Source organism: Camellia sinensis, chromosome 3 (genome assembly GCF_055761805.1).
Source record: "Camellia sinensis isolate YWXY chromosome 3, ASM5576180v1, whole genome shotgun sequence".
Classification (NCBI taxonomy): domain Eukaryota; kingdom Viridiplantae; phylum Streptophyta; class Magnoliopsida; order Ericales; family Theaceae; genus Camellia; species Camellia sinensis.
This window is the reverse complement of record NC_138963.1, coordinates 44,184,653-44,204,604: the sequence shown is the minus strand read 5'-3', so window position 1 is coordinate 44,204,604 and position 19,952 is coordinate 44,184,653. Positions and strand designations below refer to the sequence as shown.

The following is a 19,952-nucleotide window of genomic DNA, read 5'->3' as shown; positions in this document are numbered from 1 at the left end:
TCCTAATGAATCTTATGACAAGTAAGCTATTTACTGATAATGCATTGTTTATCTGCTCAAATTAGTTCCCTTTCTATTTTTCATTTTCTTTTTTAGAAAACTCTATTTTGTCATCTTAATTTTTTTGAAGAATTTTGGTCTAGTCAACATTAGCTCCTTGGTCCTCAATTAAAGAAAAGTTTCTTGCATGCCCCTTTCTTTATAAGATTCAAGTCATAAAATAAAGAAATATGAACTGTGAACTTCAAATATGAACTTGATTTGCAATTTTGAGTTCATGTTGTTTTCTTTGTCTTCTTCGTCAGAATCTATTATTGGATGCCAAAAGAAAGCTTGGTGAAATTTTATCTGCATTTGAATTTTTGGATAGCAACTCAATGGATATGGTAAATTTTCTCTACTGGATCTGGATACAGATATTTGAACTAAAAAATCTTTCTTTTAGTTGCATTACATTATTTAACTGCATTAGAGAGAGATTCTTCAAAATTAGAAGGTTTAAGATTAGTAGCACCAATATCAGTCAGAAACATGATTTTGGTAAAGAAAATGTAGTTAGAAATGCTGGAGATTGTTAAGAGGTCAAAGGTTGGAATTCTTGATATCTAGTCTCAAGTTCTTGCCTACAGAATCAGAGTATGTCTTCAACTAGTTCATACATTTTATTGATTATACCCTAATGATGCTCTGATACATTTTAGAGTATGCCCTTCAACTAGTGCTAGTCTCAAGTTCTGAGCATAACTGAGTACAATACATAAATAGTGTGGCTAGCATTGTCAATCCTAATGAATCTTATGACAAGTAAGCTATTTACTGATAATGCATTGTTTATCTGCTCAAATTAGTTCCCTTTCTATTTTTCGTTTTCTATTTTAGGAAACTCTATTTTGTCATCTTAATTTTTTTTGAAGAATTTTGGTCTAGTCAACATTAGCTCCTTGGTCCTCAATTAAAGAAAAGTTTCTTGCATGCCCCTTTCTTTATAAGATTCAAGTCATAAAATAAAGAAATAGAAAAGACCAAGTGATAGGGATTGTAAAGGCATTGGATGACCAATAAATTAAGGAAGAATTTTCAACCTTGGTTATCCTTATGCCTGATTGAAGCTTTGTTATGGTCTTTGATTGGCAATTTTATCAACTGAAATAGCATATCATTATTTTGTGATGTCCAAGTTCAACTTTGCCCATGGCACTTCGTCTAGCTTGTGTTTCCTGTTATTTTACAGAATGCATTGCCTTATTGTATCACTTTACTATGGTTGATGTGTTGATGTTTTTTGGATTCTAAAATTCATTTTCATGCCTTCAGAGAGAAGCTTGAGGCCTTCCTACTTCGTTCAATGGAAGGTGGTTTGATATCTGATGGTGTTCTAGCCCAAGACATAATCCAAGCATTATCCTTTTGGTGTATTTGTGAGGTTCTTCTACTTTACATGTTTGTTTGTATTGGCAAGTCTTTCTTTATCAGTATAGGGAGAGAATGGTATGTTGGACATACATAACTTGATTATTAGAATTTTAATATTCATATAAATGGCTTTCACTCTATACTGTGCTCTCATTTGTTGTAACTTCTTTCTCACCTCTCATTGGATATATCTTAGAGTCATAACTTGATAAGTATTCATGTAAAATTGATTTCTCTTTCTCCATGTTGAACAATTTATTTATATGCCATTTAGGATTCGGTGCTGAACAATTTATTTATATGATTTATTGTGTATAATATTTGACTATATATACATATATATCTACATATATGATTGTAGTTTTTTTTTTTTTTTTTTTTTTTTTTTTGCGACGGTAAGAAGATGGCTGCTAATACATTGTAGGAATTTTTTAAACTTTTTTTGCGACGGCAAAAATATCAGTCGCTATAAGTAGGTTAGGCGGCCGCAAATAGTTTGCGATTGCTATTTGCAGTCGCAAAAAGTATTTGCTACCCCCGCATTTGCGACCCTCATTTGCGGTCGCAAGAGTCGTCGCAAAAAGTCTTTTGCGACTGTTTTTCTATTATTGCGATGACTTGTAGCGGTTGCAAAAAGTTTTTTTTTTAGTAGTGCCATGCGCATAAATATATATATTTAATCATAATTTGACGGCTAATCTTTAAATTTCTCCCAACCCCCAAGCCTTATCCTCATAATAACACTTTAATGCATTAAAAACAAGTATAAAAAAATTCCTTGAAAAGTCTAACACATATGAATTCCTTGAAAAGTTCAACACATATGATTATTATCAAAAAATTAAACTTTAATATGATATAAAAAAAGAGAAGACATTTAATTCTTTGAAAAGTCTAATACATATGATTATTATCAAAATATTAAACTTTAATATAATATAAAAAAGAAAAAAGAAGAAGACATTTATAATAAAAAAAAAAATATTTAAAAATCACAATTCACATATATAGATAATTGTAAACATAATCCGTGCATAGCACGGGTGTTATGTTAGTTGATCAGTAATGGGAAAGGAAACTCTCTAAATTTGTGGCAAATTTTTATCAAGGTATTTTGTAGATTTAGAGAGCACTAGTCATGAGTTAAGTGAAAGCTAATTCGATATACTTTGATCAATGTATTTTATGTTGTCTATTTTTAATGTGTTTACTATTTTGTAATTTTGAATTTTTACATTAGATCTGCTACTTTTGTTTATGTTTTGCATTGCCTTGCAAAGTAATTATGAAATGTGATTTATGGTCTCCACGTTGATTAGGTGTAACAAATTCATTATTTGTTAGGTGTGGGCATGAGAAGCACTCCTTATGCTAGTATAGAGACTTTACAAAACTTTTGGTTATTTTCCCTAACAGTCAATTTTAGGTAGCAGCAGCACTTGTTAACAGAAAAAGTATCCCCAAAAAGGAATGTATGAACCTAATTTACTATGTGTGTGTCCCACATCACACTATTTGAATCTACACAATTTGCTTTATTTATGGGCATTTTTTGGGATCTATAACTTTTTACTTTTAGGTAGGCCAGAAGTTTGACATCTCGCACTCACAATGATTCATTTAAAATCTGCACCCTTCTGAGCCAAACTTAAGACTTAAATAATTAGGTGTGATGTGCACATGTATGCATACATGTACATATATGTAGACATGTTTTATATTATGTGCACACTACTTTTCTAATAATTATTTAATTTTTTAATATTTGATAGGAAAATATGATACAAACACTGGCTGATCACCTCTCACAACTGGGATCAACCCCTTTGACTGCAGAAGAGCTGTCAATCAAAGTCCTAAAGCCAAGGTCTGGCTATGTGAAGGGACTTGGCATGAGACCTTCATCCTCTATTAGGAGGACCACTACCAAATATGCTGAAACAAATGATTATGTGAAGCGCCTTGAGATGCAAATAGAGACACAGAAGGAACAAATACAAATGTAGAACAATAAAATAGAAGATTTGTAGAAGTAGAGACACAGAAGGATCTTGTCAACTTTTTGAGGGCCAAAGGATTCACTGGACACTTTGGAAGTGGAGGGGACTCATCCACAAGTGGACATACTTCTTGATAAAGTATATTAACTTTAATATAATAAATTTTATAAAAGAATATATGTTTGAAGAATTAGAAAGTAATGGAAACATGCATAGGACATCCAATTTGTACAGGTGCACGGGATGTATAAATTGTGAATTAGTCTAAAAAATATTTCTTTTTCTTTATACTTAAAGCTTCAAAAAAGGCCGTTGAAAGGCTAAATTATCACACAACCATAGATTTGTATAGGAACCAACAGAAACACTTTAGGAGGGGCCAATATAAGTTGTATGAACTTACGGCACATTAATGGGATACACTATTTGTGAATTAGCCTTAAAATTAATTTTTTGTTCTCATAATCTCGAAAAAAAGTATGTTAGAGGGATAAATTGTATGATTGATCTAATTGTAAATTGATGAGTTACTAATGTTTTTAATCTTTTGTATAATTAATTAATTACTAAAGTTTTTAATTTATTTTTTTACAGATTGGATTGGGGTGGCATTTTTGACGTGCAACAATGATGTAATTTACTTGAATGTTCATTTTTGTTTGAAAATGATACACATACTTTGTGGAGTTGCACTAATTATTGTTGGATGTTTGGTAGAATTGTACAAGTTATAACTTTTGGATATTTTGTGGATATTGCACTATTTTATTGTATTAGGATGAAATTATTTGTAATGATGAATGAATATTTTTATTTTGTTAATTCGTAAATGAGTTGATGACAGGTTAGGTTAAGTTGTGATGGAATTGTTATATTCAACAGGTTTCAACATGAATAGGGTTTTATTTGTTGAACTAAAATTCAGATTTTGATAAAATAGGTATATAATGTGGAAAAAAATATTATGAAATTAATGACAAAATTTTCCATCCCTAAAGAAGGTTTTTTCGTCTCTTACTTGGCTTAGGTGGAAGATTAATTTTGTAATGAATTCTTTATTTCGTCGCTAAATGAATTTGTAATGACGAAAAGTATTGTCACATTTTGTCACTATTACCCTCAATGTGTGACGATTTTTTTTGACATTATTTTATCATTTTTAATGATAAATTTGTTTTTGTCTCTATTGGTAGCTTCTTTGACAAAAAATTTTCGTCTTCGTTTATATTAAACATGACAAAATTATTTCGTCTCTATTTTTTATATTTATGACAAAATACTTTCGTCTCTAATTTCTTTTATTAATGACAAAATATTTTGTCGCTAATTACTTACAAGTATGTTCCTAACAGAGTGTATTGAAGACAAAAAAAATTCGTCACAAATTTATCATTTTTAATGATGAATTTGTTTTTGTCTCTATTGGTAGCTTCTTTGACAAAAAAATTGTGTCTTCGTTTATATTAAATGTGACAAAATTATTTTGTCTATATTTCTTATATTTATGACAAAATACTTTTGTCTCTAATTTCTTCCTTTAATGACAAAATATTTTGTCGTTAATTACTTACAAGTATATTCCCAACAGAGTGTATTGGAGACAAAAAAATTCGTCACAAATTTATCATTTTCAATGATGAATTTATTTTTTCGTTTCTAAGACCCTTTAGTAACGATGCTTTGGCGACAAAATGGGTGACGAAAAATTTTCGTCGCAATTAGTTTGAGTGACGAAATATATATATTTTGGGACAAATTTGTTTCGCCTTTAAATCCCAAATTTGTTGTAGTGGTTACTCAAAAATATCCTCCCACAATAACTACTCATTTAACACCACACTCAGATAGTTGTATAGAAGAATTTTCCATAAGGGAAATGCTAGGTGTCATGAAAAATTTTCATGAAAACTGTCATGAAAACCATCTGCACCGTTAGATCAGGTATGTGTCTCATGATCCAACGGTGCAGATGATTTTCATAACAGTTTTCATGAAACGTAGCAGGACCCTTTCCATAAAATTGGGATTATGGGACAACCGTGTGTATTGAGTTATAAATATTGTACCTCCATCCATCAAGTTTCTCAATAACCCTCTCACCTCTCCGTAGTCTTCCTCTCCTTCTCTCCCTCCTTCCTTCACTCTCTTTCTAAAAATGGATTTTGTTCCTCTACTTCAAGCAGCCGGAATCCTTGTAGCCCTACTTGTACTCTCCAAAATATGGATGTCCAAGACCGGTACCCAAGGCCCCGAACCGAAAGGTGCGTGGCCGATCATCGGCCACCTCCACCTCCTCGCCGGCCAAACCCCACTCTTCCGAACCCTCGCCGCCATGGCCGACCGACACGGTCCGATATTCACAATCAGACTCGGGTTCCGCCGAGCGATCGTGGTGAGCAGCAAAGAAACAATCACCGAATGCTTCACTGTCAACGACCGAGCTTTCATGTCTCGGCCCCAAACCGCAGCACTCAAATACATGGGCTACAATGGCGCCAGTTCCGCGCTCGGACCTTCCGATGACTACTGGCGCGAGCTTCGTAAAGTCACCACCCAACACCTCCTCACTAACCGCCATTTGGAGTCGTTGAAGCATGTCCGAGCCCTGGAGGTGGACTTGTCGATCAAAGAGCTCTATTTACTCAGCATCAAAAATGGTAGTTTCATAAATAATCAGTTTGAATTGGGTGATTTCGATTATAATAATAACGGTAAAAAATAAATATCTCTTGGTTTGTTTGGATAAGTTTAAAAAAAAAACATGAAATGAAATGAGAAAAAAAAAAGGACAGAAATCAATTTGCTTGCAGTGATTTTACAAATCCAGAAATTATACTCAAAATTTAAAATTTTAATATATTCATCAGATTTATTTTACATATGAATCTTACAATATATTCATTCAATTTCTATCACATATGTTTAATCTAGGTAAAAATTTGAAGTTTTTTTTGGATAATTTGGTTAAAATTTTCTCATAATAAAATTTTAATACATTAAAGACAAACACAAAAAAAAAATTTCTTAAAAAGTACAATATATATAATTATTGTCAAAATATTAAATTTTAAAATAATATAACTTGTGATGTAGATGTCGGTTTTTAATAAAATTAATACCTTGCTTGGTTAGGTTTTTCAAAAATACTTTTCGAAAAATTCTATTTTATTGTTTTCCGTGTTTTTTTGTTTTTATTGATTTTTTTTAATATTTTAAGTAATTGTTTTTTACTTTTTAAACATATCTAACATAAGTATACCTAAAAAATAAAAAATTTGTGAAAAAAACCTTTTAAAAATTTACTAAATATCAAAAATGTAAAAAAAAAAAAAATACAAGAATTCAGTATATTTTTTTATATTTTTATGTATTTATTAATTTTTTAAAATATTTTTTTACAATTTTTTACTTTTTAGGTATATCTAAGTAAGGTGCATCTAAAAACATAAAAAAAAAAATATTTCAAATTTTAAAAATATTCACCAAAAATAAAAAAAATATATATGAAAATCAAAAATTTCAATTTTCAAAAAAATCAAACCAAACACTCTGAATATTTTTAGAATTCTTTCATCCAGATCTATCAAATAAGATCCATATTGACTATGAAATTCTTTAAAAAAAAAAATTAATACCGACGAAATTAATGTAAACAGTAACAGGAATATGTTACTTTATTTGACAATAACATGTTATTTACTTACCCAAAAAAACATGTTATTCTGGTTCACAGTAACGTATTACTTTAGTAATATATTGTTCAAGAAAAAAAATATATATTTTTTATTTTGTCTTTACTTAATTATGTATTTTCTTTTTAGAGAATTTATGAAACAAAATAAATTAAACTGCATTTTTTACCAAACAAGAGTCTAATTAAAATGTTTTGACTAAATTTTCCTTTTTTTGGGGGGGGGGTTACAGACTAACTCATTTCTTTTACAAGTCTCTCTACTCTCTTAGAATTTTGGTGCAGAAATTTATCATGAAAGCATATATGAGGTTGAGATTTAGGCCTGGTTTGGCATAATTTATATAATTCATCTTTTTATCTTTTTATCTTTTTTTCATCATATCATCTCTCTACTTTTCTGCACATCTTTTCGTAAAAAGACAAAAAATATACTTTTTTAGGACACACCAAACCAACCCTTAGTTCATGCCTTGTGGGTCCATGTTTAAAATAAATATAAATATAAATTATATAAAGGACTCAGCTCAGCTCCTCCCCAGTAATTGGAAGGGGTTGTTCGGCACTGATGGATCCTAATTTGGATATATGTTGATGATCTAAATCGTTTAATATGTAGTATTCATCAAATGCATTATTTTTGTGAAAAATCACGTTGATTGAATATCGATAACTACTTGATCATATCACATTTTTGTTACAATTTATTTTGAAAATTACTTTAAAAATATAATCTGATCAAGTGGTTATCGATATCCGATCAACGTAATTTTTTCAAGAATCATGTACTTGATGGATTCTACACATTGAACTGTTTGGATCATCGACATGGGACCAAATCAAGGCCCGCCAACGCCCATATAAATAGTATATATAATTCTTGATAATTTTTTTTGGAATCCGTAGCATTACTCTAAATCATATATTGATGTTTTTTTGGAATTAAAAATAATTAAAAAAAATTGATATATAAGCTCATTTAAGGGTTGGTTTGGCATAAACTAAATAATACAAAAAGTCAAAAAGTCACTATTCTATTTAAGTTACATCATCTTATTTAAATCACATCACCTCTCTAACACATCACATCAAACCCAACCCAAACCCAACCCATATAAGCCAATAAGTCAAAAAGTGTACTTTTTTAGAACATCCCAAACCAACCCTTAGTGATATGTTATTAGGATGATTAGTTGGTTATTAGTGAATAAATTATAGAGAGATTTGACTTAAATATTTTAACAGAATGACATATCATTTGATCTAAAAAGGAGGTCTAATTTTTGTGCTTGAATAGCAATATTCTTTTTGATAAAATTTGTTGAGTACATAGTATTACTACTCTAAAAATTGTCTATTTTTATTTTTTATTTTAGTAATGAAATTGGAAAGAAATCAACTAACTAGTACCATTTATAATATCATAATTATCCTTTAAATATACTGAAGAAATTTAAAAAGTGACCCTTATAAAAAGTTATTTTAACCATATAACATAAAACAAAAAAAAAATTCCTTCACTTTTCTTCTGGGGTTTTTTTTTTTTTTTTGGCGGCAATCAAAGATAATTTTATTAACTCCGAGAAAGATACAAAATAATTTGAAAAAAAATTGCATCATTGTTTATGGTAAGCATCTCATATAGTTTGCGATGTTCTAAATAAGTGTATTTTTTGATTTTTCATAAAAAGATGTATAGAAAAGTAAAGAGAAGATGTTGATTGATGTGACTCAAAAAAGATAAAAAGATAGACTAAAATAGTGTATGCCAAACAATTCCAAAATAAGATAAGATCAATCATGTGCATATCCAAAATCGTTAATAAGAGGCAGAGAAATTTCAATTCAAAACCCACAAGCAAACACACAGATTATACTTGACCTCCCAAACAAAATATGAGAGATTCCCTTATTTATCCAGACAAAAGGCAAACTTCAAATTTTCCCTTCTTTTTTTTTTTCTTTTTGTCTTCTAATTTTATGTAATTTTCCTCTTTTTTTCTTTTTTTCTTCTAATTTTATGTAATCATTTTTTTTTTTCTCTCTGCTATGTTTCCAAAACAGAGTGTAAGGTGAAAATGAGTGAATGGTTTAGGCAAGTGACGCTGAACTTGATGCTACAGGTGATTGCGGGGAAGAGATACAACTTTGGTGACAGTGAGAGAGACAATGAGGCAAGGCAGTTCGCGAGAACGATGGACAAGTTCATGTATTTGAGTGGTGTTTCTGAGTGTTCGGATGTGATTCCCGGGATTGAATGGATGGATTTGCAGGGTAATGTGAAGGCTATGAAGAGGAATGGTAAAGAGATGGATTATTTCTTGAGTATGTTGCTTGAAGAACATGTGCAGAGAACGAGAGAAGGGAAGGTGAAGAAAGATGAAAGAGACTTCATGGATGTGTTGTTGTCTTGCTTCCCTGAGGATGGTGATGGGTTGGTGTTTGGACACAAGAGCCAGGATATCATCAAGGGAACTGCTCTGGTACACTCAAATTCCTTGCCTTCTCTAAAGAGTTTTTTTTTTTTTTTTTTTGCCTCACATCTCTAAAAAGTTCATAAGTATTAATTTGGACCCTTTTGGTTAAGGCATATAAGTGAGATTATTTCATTCTTAGCATAATATAAGTTAAAAAGTTATTTTAGCCAATAATAATGTTCGTAAATGAAAGGTTCATAGTTCAGATAAGGCGATAATGTAGTGAGTGAGACATCAAGCTAGTGAATTGATGGGTATGCTTCTCAAGAGTCATCCAATAGTCAAATTAGTGGTGAACGTAGCACAGTTTTTAGGGTTTAATATGAACGAATAATTCATGTGGAGAATAATTCTATTAGTCATTTATCTATTAAGCGGACGTTGCGTGAGATTTTATCATGTTGCGTGAGATGTTATCATGTTAGGAGTGTAGTGCTATAAAACACGTCTTTAATAATATGTTTGGTTGAAGGATTTGGGAAGAGATTTGAAAAGAGAAAGAAAAAGGTAAGTGAAATATAAATAAAATATATTTACATTTCACCTAATTTCACACGCCTCTTTTTTTTTTCTTTTTTCTTTTTTTTTTTCTAAATTTCTATCCAAATTTCTAAACCAAACACAACATAAGTGAATAATTCATGTGAAAAATAATTCTATTAGTCATTTCTCTAAGTGGATGTCGCGCGAGATATTATCATGTAAGGAGGGTATGGAAGTTGGTGTGTTTCTGCCAATGGTGTGTTCCGCAGTGGGCGTTTCGGCGATGGAAGCTTCAATTGTGTGCTTAGGCTAAGTGTGTTTGGCAATGGGAGTTTGAGTGTTTGGGCCGGTGGGTGTTTTGATTTTGGAAGCAAGCTTCAGCCATGGGTGTGTTTATACGAATGGTGTTCAGCCATAGAGTGGGTGAAGTTTGGCGGAGGGGACAGGTGTGGGAGACACTGAGATGTGCCCTGGGTATAGTGTGGTTGTGCCTTGGGAGCCGAGGAGTGTGTTTTTGGGTATGTGGTTTGATTTGGGGTTTCAATTTTTTTCTTTTTATTTATATTTATTTATTTATTGGTAGGTAGGTCCTTCTTAACTATTAAAGCCTCCGCTTGGAAAGTGAGTTGGCCTTTTGACTTTTTGACTTTTTAGCTATTTTAGCCTGGTTTGGGAAGGACTTTTTGACTTTTTGACTTTTTGACTTTTTTAGTTTTTTTTGTGAGAGATGATTGTAATTATTATGAGTTGGATTTGATGTTTTGTTTTTTATGATTAAAATAGTCTATTTTATTTTCTGTGACTATTTTAGCCAAAAAAACCTGACTTTTTTCTTTCCAAACGGAGCCAAAGTTTGTTTTGGTCTTGTTTTGGTTTACTTTTTGTTTAAAAAATTATAAAGACGAAGGGTTGGTTATATGAGTACAAATAATAGTAATAAAAATATTTTATACTGTTCAAACCTCTTTGTTGGCTAAAATGTTGGCTTATTTTTCCTACGAAGGAAAATATCATAAATGCGAGCGTGCCAGCAAGGATTGAAAAATCCTTACAGATTAAATTCAAGCCAATTATCAAGCGATTGTGTTGACGGTTCTTTTGCCTCAACGAAGAGGACTTCAAGATTGCCAAGTGTAAAGAAAAGAAAAATTAAAAGAAGAATGGGGAACGGAGAAAGATGATTGAGTGAACAATCAAAGTAATAATTACTTACCTCTACTCCTATGCTTCGAAAAGAAAGTACATAAAATGCTTCGAAATGGAAATGCTGAAAATAAATGCTTCGAAATATAAATCTACGTTAAACTACTCCTAAGATAAGGAAAATAACAAGAAATATTGAAATCAAGTGTCTTTGATTATGAATTCTGGATCCTTTACAATGTAGCCATTAATGGCTATTTATAGAGGAAAAAATACAGCAATAACTACTTAGTAACTACCCATTTCTTCCATCTTCATTCTTGTCTTGCCACGTGTCCTTCCACTCATCCACTTTGTCCTCCCACTCATCCACTTTGTCCTTCATATTCTCCATTATCTCTTTAACTTCTTTTAACTTCCAAATGAATAAGAGGATGCCACGTGTCCTGCAATTATATAAATAATAAATAATAATAAAAATTGCAGATTTATGGTGTTAACATTACCCCCCGCGGCCCTTAAAAATGATGTTTACTTGAATTTTTGAAGGGCCGAACCAAGCACATGACTAACCTAAGCAGCAAAGTGCTTCGAATGATGTAACAACACCAATAAAGTGCTTCGAATGAGTATGAAATTATGACTGGATGACTTGAATTATGACTAGTAACAAGCTTCGAAAGTGATATAAAGGACCAAAATCATTCTTCGAAGGTCGATGGAGCCGACAAAAGACAAATTACATCCTCAAAAATACTCGGCAAAGCTTCGAAGGTTCACAACCACCATTATTATTTCTTCGAAGCTGTTGTTGATGCAAGATAGAGTGCTTCGAAGCTTACAAAATTATGGCAAAACGGCTTTCGAAGCAACTTATGGCAAAACGGCTTTCGAAGCTGTTTTTGGCCCACATTGTGGTTATTCAAAACTTATATGTTCTGGCTCACACATAATTAATGAAAATATTAATTTTGTGCTTCGAACTAATTATTAATTCTTCGAAGATACCAAAACTGTTGTTCTTCGAGCCAACTTATCATGCCAAAAACAGGCATTATTCGACAACTAATTAATTGTCATTTTACATCTATTTGAAGAGATGTACACATTTCGAAAGTTTTCAAAGCTTTATACAGTTTCGAAGGTGAAGTAATCAACCTTCGAAACAACTCTTGATGTTTCGAATGTATCTTCAAAGCTTTATACAGCTTCGAAGGTGAAGTAATCAACCTTCGGAACAACTCTTAATGCTTCGAATGTATCTTCGATGCTTTGATTGTGTACATACAAACAATTGGCCATCAATTTGAAAAGATAAGCCATTCTCAACCATTTATTTAAATGCACAGGCTTTTTCTAGCCAAGTTCATGCATTTTAAATGGTCATCCCTTGTTCTTAGTGCTTCGAACTCATAAGAACAATTTGTTAATTTTATTAGCCACATCATCATAATTATATTTTGATGTGAACCACAAATCCAAAAAGGATTTTGAACACCAAAAGTCATGGTATAGTGTGACCATGAAAATTTATACTTTTTGACATTTTGAAAAATGTCAAAAATTTTGAATTCATGAACAGTGGCTTGTTCATTATTCTTGACCATGTTTGGTTTGAAAACATGACTTTCGCCGAATTGATTTTCATAATTCTTTGGCAAAGTAGGTTGTTTTTCCATGTTAGCCATTAATGGCTTATGAAAATCCCCCATAAGAATGTTATTTTCATGACTTGACTCTCTAAAAATTGATTTTTGGACCCCCCGAGCCATGTATGAAACATCGTTCTTAGCCAAATTTGGCTCAAAAACATGCTCTTTCGTTATGTTAATTTCATAATTTGGTTCTTTAAAAACGGATTCTTGAACCCCCCGAGCCATTGATGAAATCAATTCTTTGCTTTTGCTATTTTTAACCATGGAAAAATTCTGAAAAAATTCACCAATTCCGGCCATTAAGGCCTCAGTTAAAGACTTGGTAGTGAGAGTTGATAACTCATCATTCCATTGGCGAATTTCCATATCAAGTTGATGAATTTCTCCAATTAAATGGTGTCTTTTTTCTTCCACCAAATAATATTGTAAGGGATGAAAATTTATTGCATCAAGAAAATGGATCTCTTCTTGAAGATCCAAAATTTCTTGTTTACGCCAATAAATTTCATCTAGACTATTCGAAATGGACAAATCCAATTCATTTTCCATTTATTACACTTGACGTCCCACTGGGCGTGCCAAAAAATGTTGGCTAAAATGTTGGCTTATTTTTCCTACGAAGGAAAATATCATAAATGCGAGCGTGCCAGCAAGGATTGAAAAATCCTTACAGATTAAATTCAAGCCAATTATCAAGCGATTGTGTTGACGGTTCTTTTGCCTCAACGAAGAGGACTTCAAGATTGCCAAGTGTAAAGAAAAGAAAAATTAAAAGAAGAATGGGGAACGGAGAAAGATGATTGAGTGAACAATCAAAGTAATAATTACTTACCTCTACTCCTATGCTTCGAAAAGAAAGTACATAAAATGCTTCGAAATGGAAATGCTGAAAATAAATGCTTCGAAATATAAATCTACGTTAAACTACTCCTAAGATAAGGAAAATAACAAGAAATATTGAAATCAAGTGTCTTTGATTATGAATTCTGGATCCTTTACAATGTAGCCATTAATGGCTATTTATAGAGGAAAAAATACAGCAATAACTACTTAGTAACTACCCATTTCTTCCATCTTCATTCTTGTCTTGCCACGTGTCCTTCCACTCATCCACTTTGTCCTCCCACTCATCCACTTTGTCCTTCATATTCTCCATTATCTCTTTAACTTCTTTTAACTTCCAAATGAATAAGAGGATGCCACGTGTCCTGCAATTATATAAATAATAAATAATAATAAAAATTGCAGATTTATGGTGTTAACACTCTTTCAATACTTTTTATCTTTCTGTACCTTTAATTTCATATTTTTTTATAAAATTTTTACTTTTACTATTAAAAAAAATAAAAAGAACCTCATGTACTTGTCCGTGGAAGGTTTTCACAAACCAGCTTAGCAAAGCTAAGGGTTCAATTGGACGTCTAACGCATATCATAAAATTGGGCTACCTGTACTTCTTAGGTCAAGTCGTATGTCAAATCACTTCTTAAGACTTAGGGCAAATTACATGTATCCCTCAAGATTTGGTTAAATTATAAATATCCCTTGAAGTTTGAAAAATTACAAATTTTTCTCTAAATGCTATATTTGCATAATAAATTAGGAAGTAATTTGTTATGAAATTTAAACTTTAGGGGACAAATTGTTATGAAAATACAAACCTTAGGGGGTGGAATGTAATTTTCGAAAGCTCAAGGAGATATCTGTAATTTAGCCAAATCTCAAGAGAGGTATATGAAATTTGCCCTAAGTCGTATTGAGCTACATTAATGGCTACTACCATATACTTCTTAAGTCTTATTTGGCTACATTAATGGCTCGGCCCAAATTATTTGCATATATATCAAGTAACATTACATATAAATAAATCTTTTTATCATGCTTTAAATAAATATGATAACCCACTTATTTTAAATCTAAATAATTCATATAAAAATTAAATTAATTAAATATTAATATTTATATAATTTGAGTATATTTGCTAAAAATATATATATAGTAATTATGATCTTGATAATAGATTATTTATTTTAAAATAAAATTTAATTTATCCCATTATGGTTAAGGATAGGAGCATTTTGTCCCTTTATTATTCAAATATGACCTTGTAATTTTGTACTAAAGTACAACTGTCATAATTTTCATCCAAATTGACGGAGGTTGTATCGCTCATGTTTGGAGAGTTGGCCCACAAAAAGGTTGAAGTATAAGTTAATTTATTTATTTATTTATTTATTTTTTTAAAAAAAATTAAAAAAAATAAAAATAAAAAAGTGATATAACTCAAAAAAAAAGTCAAAAAAAAAAAAAATCAATAAGCTGACTCTTGACCTAGTTGCTAAAAGATAACTTTTGTGGGTAAAAAAACAGTACTACCCTGCAGTTTATCTTCTTCCTTTAACTCAAAAACACATTACATATATACAAATACAGAGAAATTGTTCCCAGATCTTTAATGGAGGGCTTTTAGCTAAAGAGAAACAATTGCACTCCAGATCTGAACTTTATTAATGGTGCATTCTGTAAAGATGGAATATATCAAATTGGGTAAAAAAAAGTGCAAAGATCTCTTAGCATTTAACCAAACAGACTGAGATCAAGGCAACAATCATGGTGAGTAGACACTCTTCATCTCCTCTTTGATTCCAACCACTCAATTCCCTCTTCCTTTCCAGAAATGACACCCTCTGATACGTTATCTCCATTTTCGCTCTCCTCGTCCTTTACTTCTCTCCCTCTCTCCGATTCACACTTTTTTTATGCCGACGAGGTGATGCGTCTGATTTGAAGACAACTCTCTCCGACTTACCGACCCATCTCGCTCTACAGCAACGGAATCAGTTGTAGAGAAAATAAGAAAAGAAAAATAGTGTAATTATTAATGTGCATATTAAAATTGAGCAGAAAGTCTTTTCGAACAGAGAGAATAGAGTTAGGGCTCCACCAAAATTAAGTTTAAGAGTTAAATAAACTTAATTTAACTCAACTGGAAGACCACAATCACCTCATCTGGACCTCTAATCTAATTAATCAACTAAACCATTCAGTCCAATTAATGGATTGAAGAAAAGTCTCTTCCTTTTGTAAATACTACAACATTAAGGCCTTCTGCCCTTGAGAACCATGGAATAATCTCTGGATCCTAACCTTTGGTTGGATGATATAACCAATTTAATTTACTTGTAGCTAGCCAAACCAAATGGTAGGACTTTGGAGTAACTATGCAGGAATAAGTAGTATAAATATTCCTCTAATTTTATTTGAGTTCAGACAATACTCTTCTAATTTTTCGTAAGTCATATTTATTATTATTATTTTATTTTATTTTTGACTTTATTAATTGTGTAGTTATATGAGAATTTAATGCGATATTTAATTAATTTAAATATTTATATATATTGATATTTTTTTATATATATAAAAGGTGTTATATATATATAATCGTATATTCATATTTATATATGTTGTAATTATGTTGTATTTAAATAATATAATAGGTTGTCAAATTAGGTTATAACTTATAAGCATGAGAGAGGTGTTGGAAAAAAAAAAAAAAAAAAAAGCAGCCGAGAGCAGCCCAGAGAGAGAGAGAGAGAGAGAGAGAGAGAGAGAGAGAGAGAGAGAGAGAGATTAATCAAAGAAAGGGGGCTGTGTGTGTGTGCAGGTGAGTTACAAGAGAAGAGAGAGACGGCTTGGATAGAGTGGCGAGGCAGGGAGAAAAAATAATTAAATAAGAGTTAGAGTTTTGTTTTGGTGGTTCTACTAATTCTTTAAGCCTCCGTTTGGGAAGTGGGTTGGCTTTTTGGCTTTTTGGCTTTTTTGGCTTTTTTAGCCTGGGCTTAAAAGCTTGGTTTGGGAAGGGCTTTTTGGCTTTTTGGCTTTTTTGAGTTTTTTTGTGAGAGAAGAATGTAATGATTATGGGTTGGATGTGATGTTTTGTTTGTTATGGCTAAAATAGCCTATTTTGTTTTTTGTGGCTAAAATAGCCAAAAAAGCCTCCAACCCACCTTCCCAAACGGTGCCTAAGTATGTTTTTTACTTTTCAAAAAAATATTGTGAGTGTAAAACTCACTTCTCTTGATTTATGTTTAATTCGTTGTTTTTATTTATTTATGTATTTGATGTTGAATTGATTTCGTATTTACATGTAGATAATTGATTGAATTTAATTATTTTGATTAGTTCTGTATGCAAAGTTTATGGTTTTTATATGAATTTATTTTATGATTGTAATCACACTCATAGATATATGAAATTAAAATAAACTGAGAACCCATAGATAAAATTCCTTACACTCGACCATGACTCCATTGATTGTTACTTTATTTGATTGTTGGTGAGAAAGAGTGTATAAAAAAAATGTGAGGATTATAAGATTTATTTAAATACCTTAGGCTTGGCATTATTATGTTTGTTCTCATGAGTAGATGAGAGATTGTGTATATATATATATTGTTGTCTCGTTCTCATGCGTACGTATATGTTAACCATCCGAGGAGTGTGGGTCAAACTCGGAACGATATCCCTATGCAAGTTTGGCTTTGGAGCGGTGTTAGGTATACGGGAGTGAAGGGCTGAAGTGGTGGAGTTAAGGTACAAAGAATTAAATATGAACTTGATGGTATTGTTTGCATTGTTTTGATTTGTACATATTGAAAAATAATAAACGACCTTGATAAATTATGAAATTTGGGCAAAGGCATGTATACGTAATTCTAGACAACTTTTGTATTTTAACTTTGTACTAAAAAGATCAATTGGAACTTGTAATCAGATAATCTTGATTATAGTAGTTTTTATTCATTTTAGCAATGCAGATTTTAGAAATTGTTTTAACTCATGAAACGAGCTCATTTTTATTGGTTTCGTGTAAACTGAAGTAAAACATTATTCTAAACACTTTTCATGTTTTGAACTTTTCCGAAAAAAAATCAACTTAGGGCAGTTTTTTTTCATTTTTAGTTCTAGATTTTTTTTGATCGAATTTTGTTTAGATTCTTCTATCAAGTTTTTCTCTCAACCTGTTCAGTTTCTACTAAATTCGTTTGCCTTACCTTTTAGGAAATTTGATTCTGTATAACTTTTGTTCTTTGAGTTTTGGTCAATTCGAATAATTTAAGTATGAAACAGTGCATTTTTATAATTCTTTAGCAAGTTATTCATGATTAAATTATACTAACTTTTTTTTTTTGTTCAGAATGGTAGATTTTACTAACTTTTTATGTAGGGCTGACCCACCATAATTTTTATGTTTATTTTGTTTATTCTATACTCAATTTCTATTTAGTTGTGAACTGGTAAGAAACTAACTATAGTTGTTGGGCATGTTGTTTGGATTTCTTTTGTTTTTTTGAGTTTAGGGTTGATATTAATTTATGTATTTATTTTTTTATTTTTATGACCTTAGTATTTTGACAATTTGACATTGTAGGTTATTTTTTAACTTTACATTATTTAAGTTATTTTGATTATTTATTGTTGCTTTAATGTTGGAGGTATTAGTTAGTTATGAAATTATGGTGGATGGTTTGGTTGGTGTTTTGTTAGGGTTTTTTTTTTTTTTTTTCCCTTGTAATCTTTTAAGGATGGAAATTTACTTAAACCTTTTGGAGACGAGAACGTTTAGATTTTGTTTCACCCCTAGGATTTGGATGATGGAATATTGATTGAAGTTTAGTCCTAATTTAATATTTAATTGTCCAAATTTTGGGGCGTGACAACCCTTCAAACCAGATTATATGTTGTTGTAAAATTCATTCATTTTTTCAATAACAGAAAAATTATTATATGACTCAAATTCATTGTAAGTGTAACTCTGTATTTTTTTTTTTTTTTGTATGCATAATATTGTTGTACATTCTTTTCAATTGAGAATTTAATTTCATAATATTAAATTTTTTTATTTTTTATTTTTTATTTTTTTGCAGACGCTTATCCTAGGTGGCTCTGATACCACAACTGCCACATTAACTTGGGCAATTTCCCTACTTCTAAACCATCCCACAGCCCTCAAAACAGTGCAACAAGAAATAGATATGTATATTGGACATGGAAAACTGCGACGGGTAGATGAATCAGACACCAAGAACTTAGTTTACCTCCAAGCCATCATCAAGGAAACACTACGACTTTACCCTTCAGGACCCTTATCCATACCACGTGAGTCCATTCAAGATTGCCATGTCTCTGGCTACTACGTCCCCAAAGGCACTCGCTTGATAGTAAACATTTGGAAGCTCCACCGCGACCCTCGCTTGTGGGCTGACCCTAATGAGTTCAGGCCAGAGCGATTTCTTACGTCACAAGCAGAAGTGGATTTAAGAGGGCGGCAATTTGAGCTCCTTCCTTTTAGTGCTGGTAGGAGGTCATGCCCTGGAAGCACCTTAGCCTATCAAATGTTGCATTTGATACTAGCTCGACTGCTTCAAGGGTTCAACCTTGCGATCCTACCGGGGAATGGAAAAGTGGATATGAGTGAGGGGCTGGGGCTTTCACTACCTAAGGCAACTCCATTGGAAGTGTTGGTCACCCCACGCTTGCCAAGTGAGTTTTATGATCAGCCATAGATAGACCATCTTAGTTTGTAGTGTGTATGTTGCATATGTAATGTGCGGTAAATGGGAGTGTATACAAGGTCACCTCACCTCTACATTTTAGGACTCTTGTACCAATAAGGTGGACCCATATTTACAATATTTGTTTTTGGATTAAGTCCAAGAACTAGAATACATATTTGTGATAAGAATTAAAGTGTTTAGTAGAGATTAAATGCATGCATTGTTGGAATTTGTAAAATAAATCTCAATCATATATTAATGGTTTTTGAGAAAATTTCTGAATTTGTAGTGTTATTGTTTTTTTGAGTCACTTGCTATGTTTGAGTGACATGAATATTGAGGGAAATGAAAATGTGATTTTGAGTCATCATGAATTCAACCTTTGAAATGAATTAAAATAAAAAAGTGATTACGGTTTATTTATTTTAGCAAAAAAAAAAAATTTATTCCCCAACAAAGTATTTGATTCTCCTACTTCCCCATAGATTGCTCAAGAAATATTGATTATTTAAGAGTAAAAATAAAATGGGACT

The 19,952-nt window shown here is 31.5% G+C and overlaps 1 protein-coding gene across 1 annotated transcript in view; it reads left to right on the top strand.

Moving 5' to 3' along the window:
- LOC114289226 (xanthotoxin 5-hydroxylase CYP82C4) overlaps positions 1–19,693 on the top strand; it is a 377,811-nt gene extending 358,118 nt beyond the window's left edge. The window contains exon 3 of the mRNA XM_082919669.1: positions 18,790–19,693. Within this exon, the coding sequence (XP_082775795.1) occupies positions 18,790–19,428 (639 nt within the window). The 3' untranslated portion in view covers positions 19,429–19,693. The remainder of the gene's footprint in view (positions 1–18,789) is intronic.
- Positions 19,694–19,952: the final 259 nt, after the last annotated feature.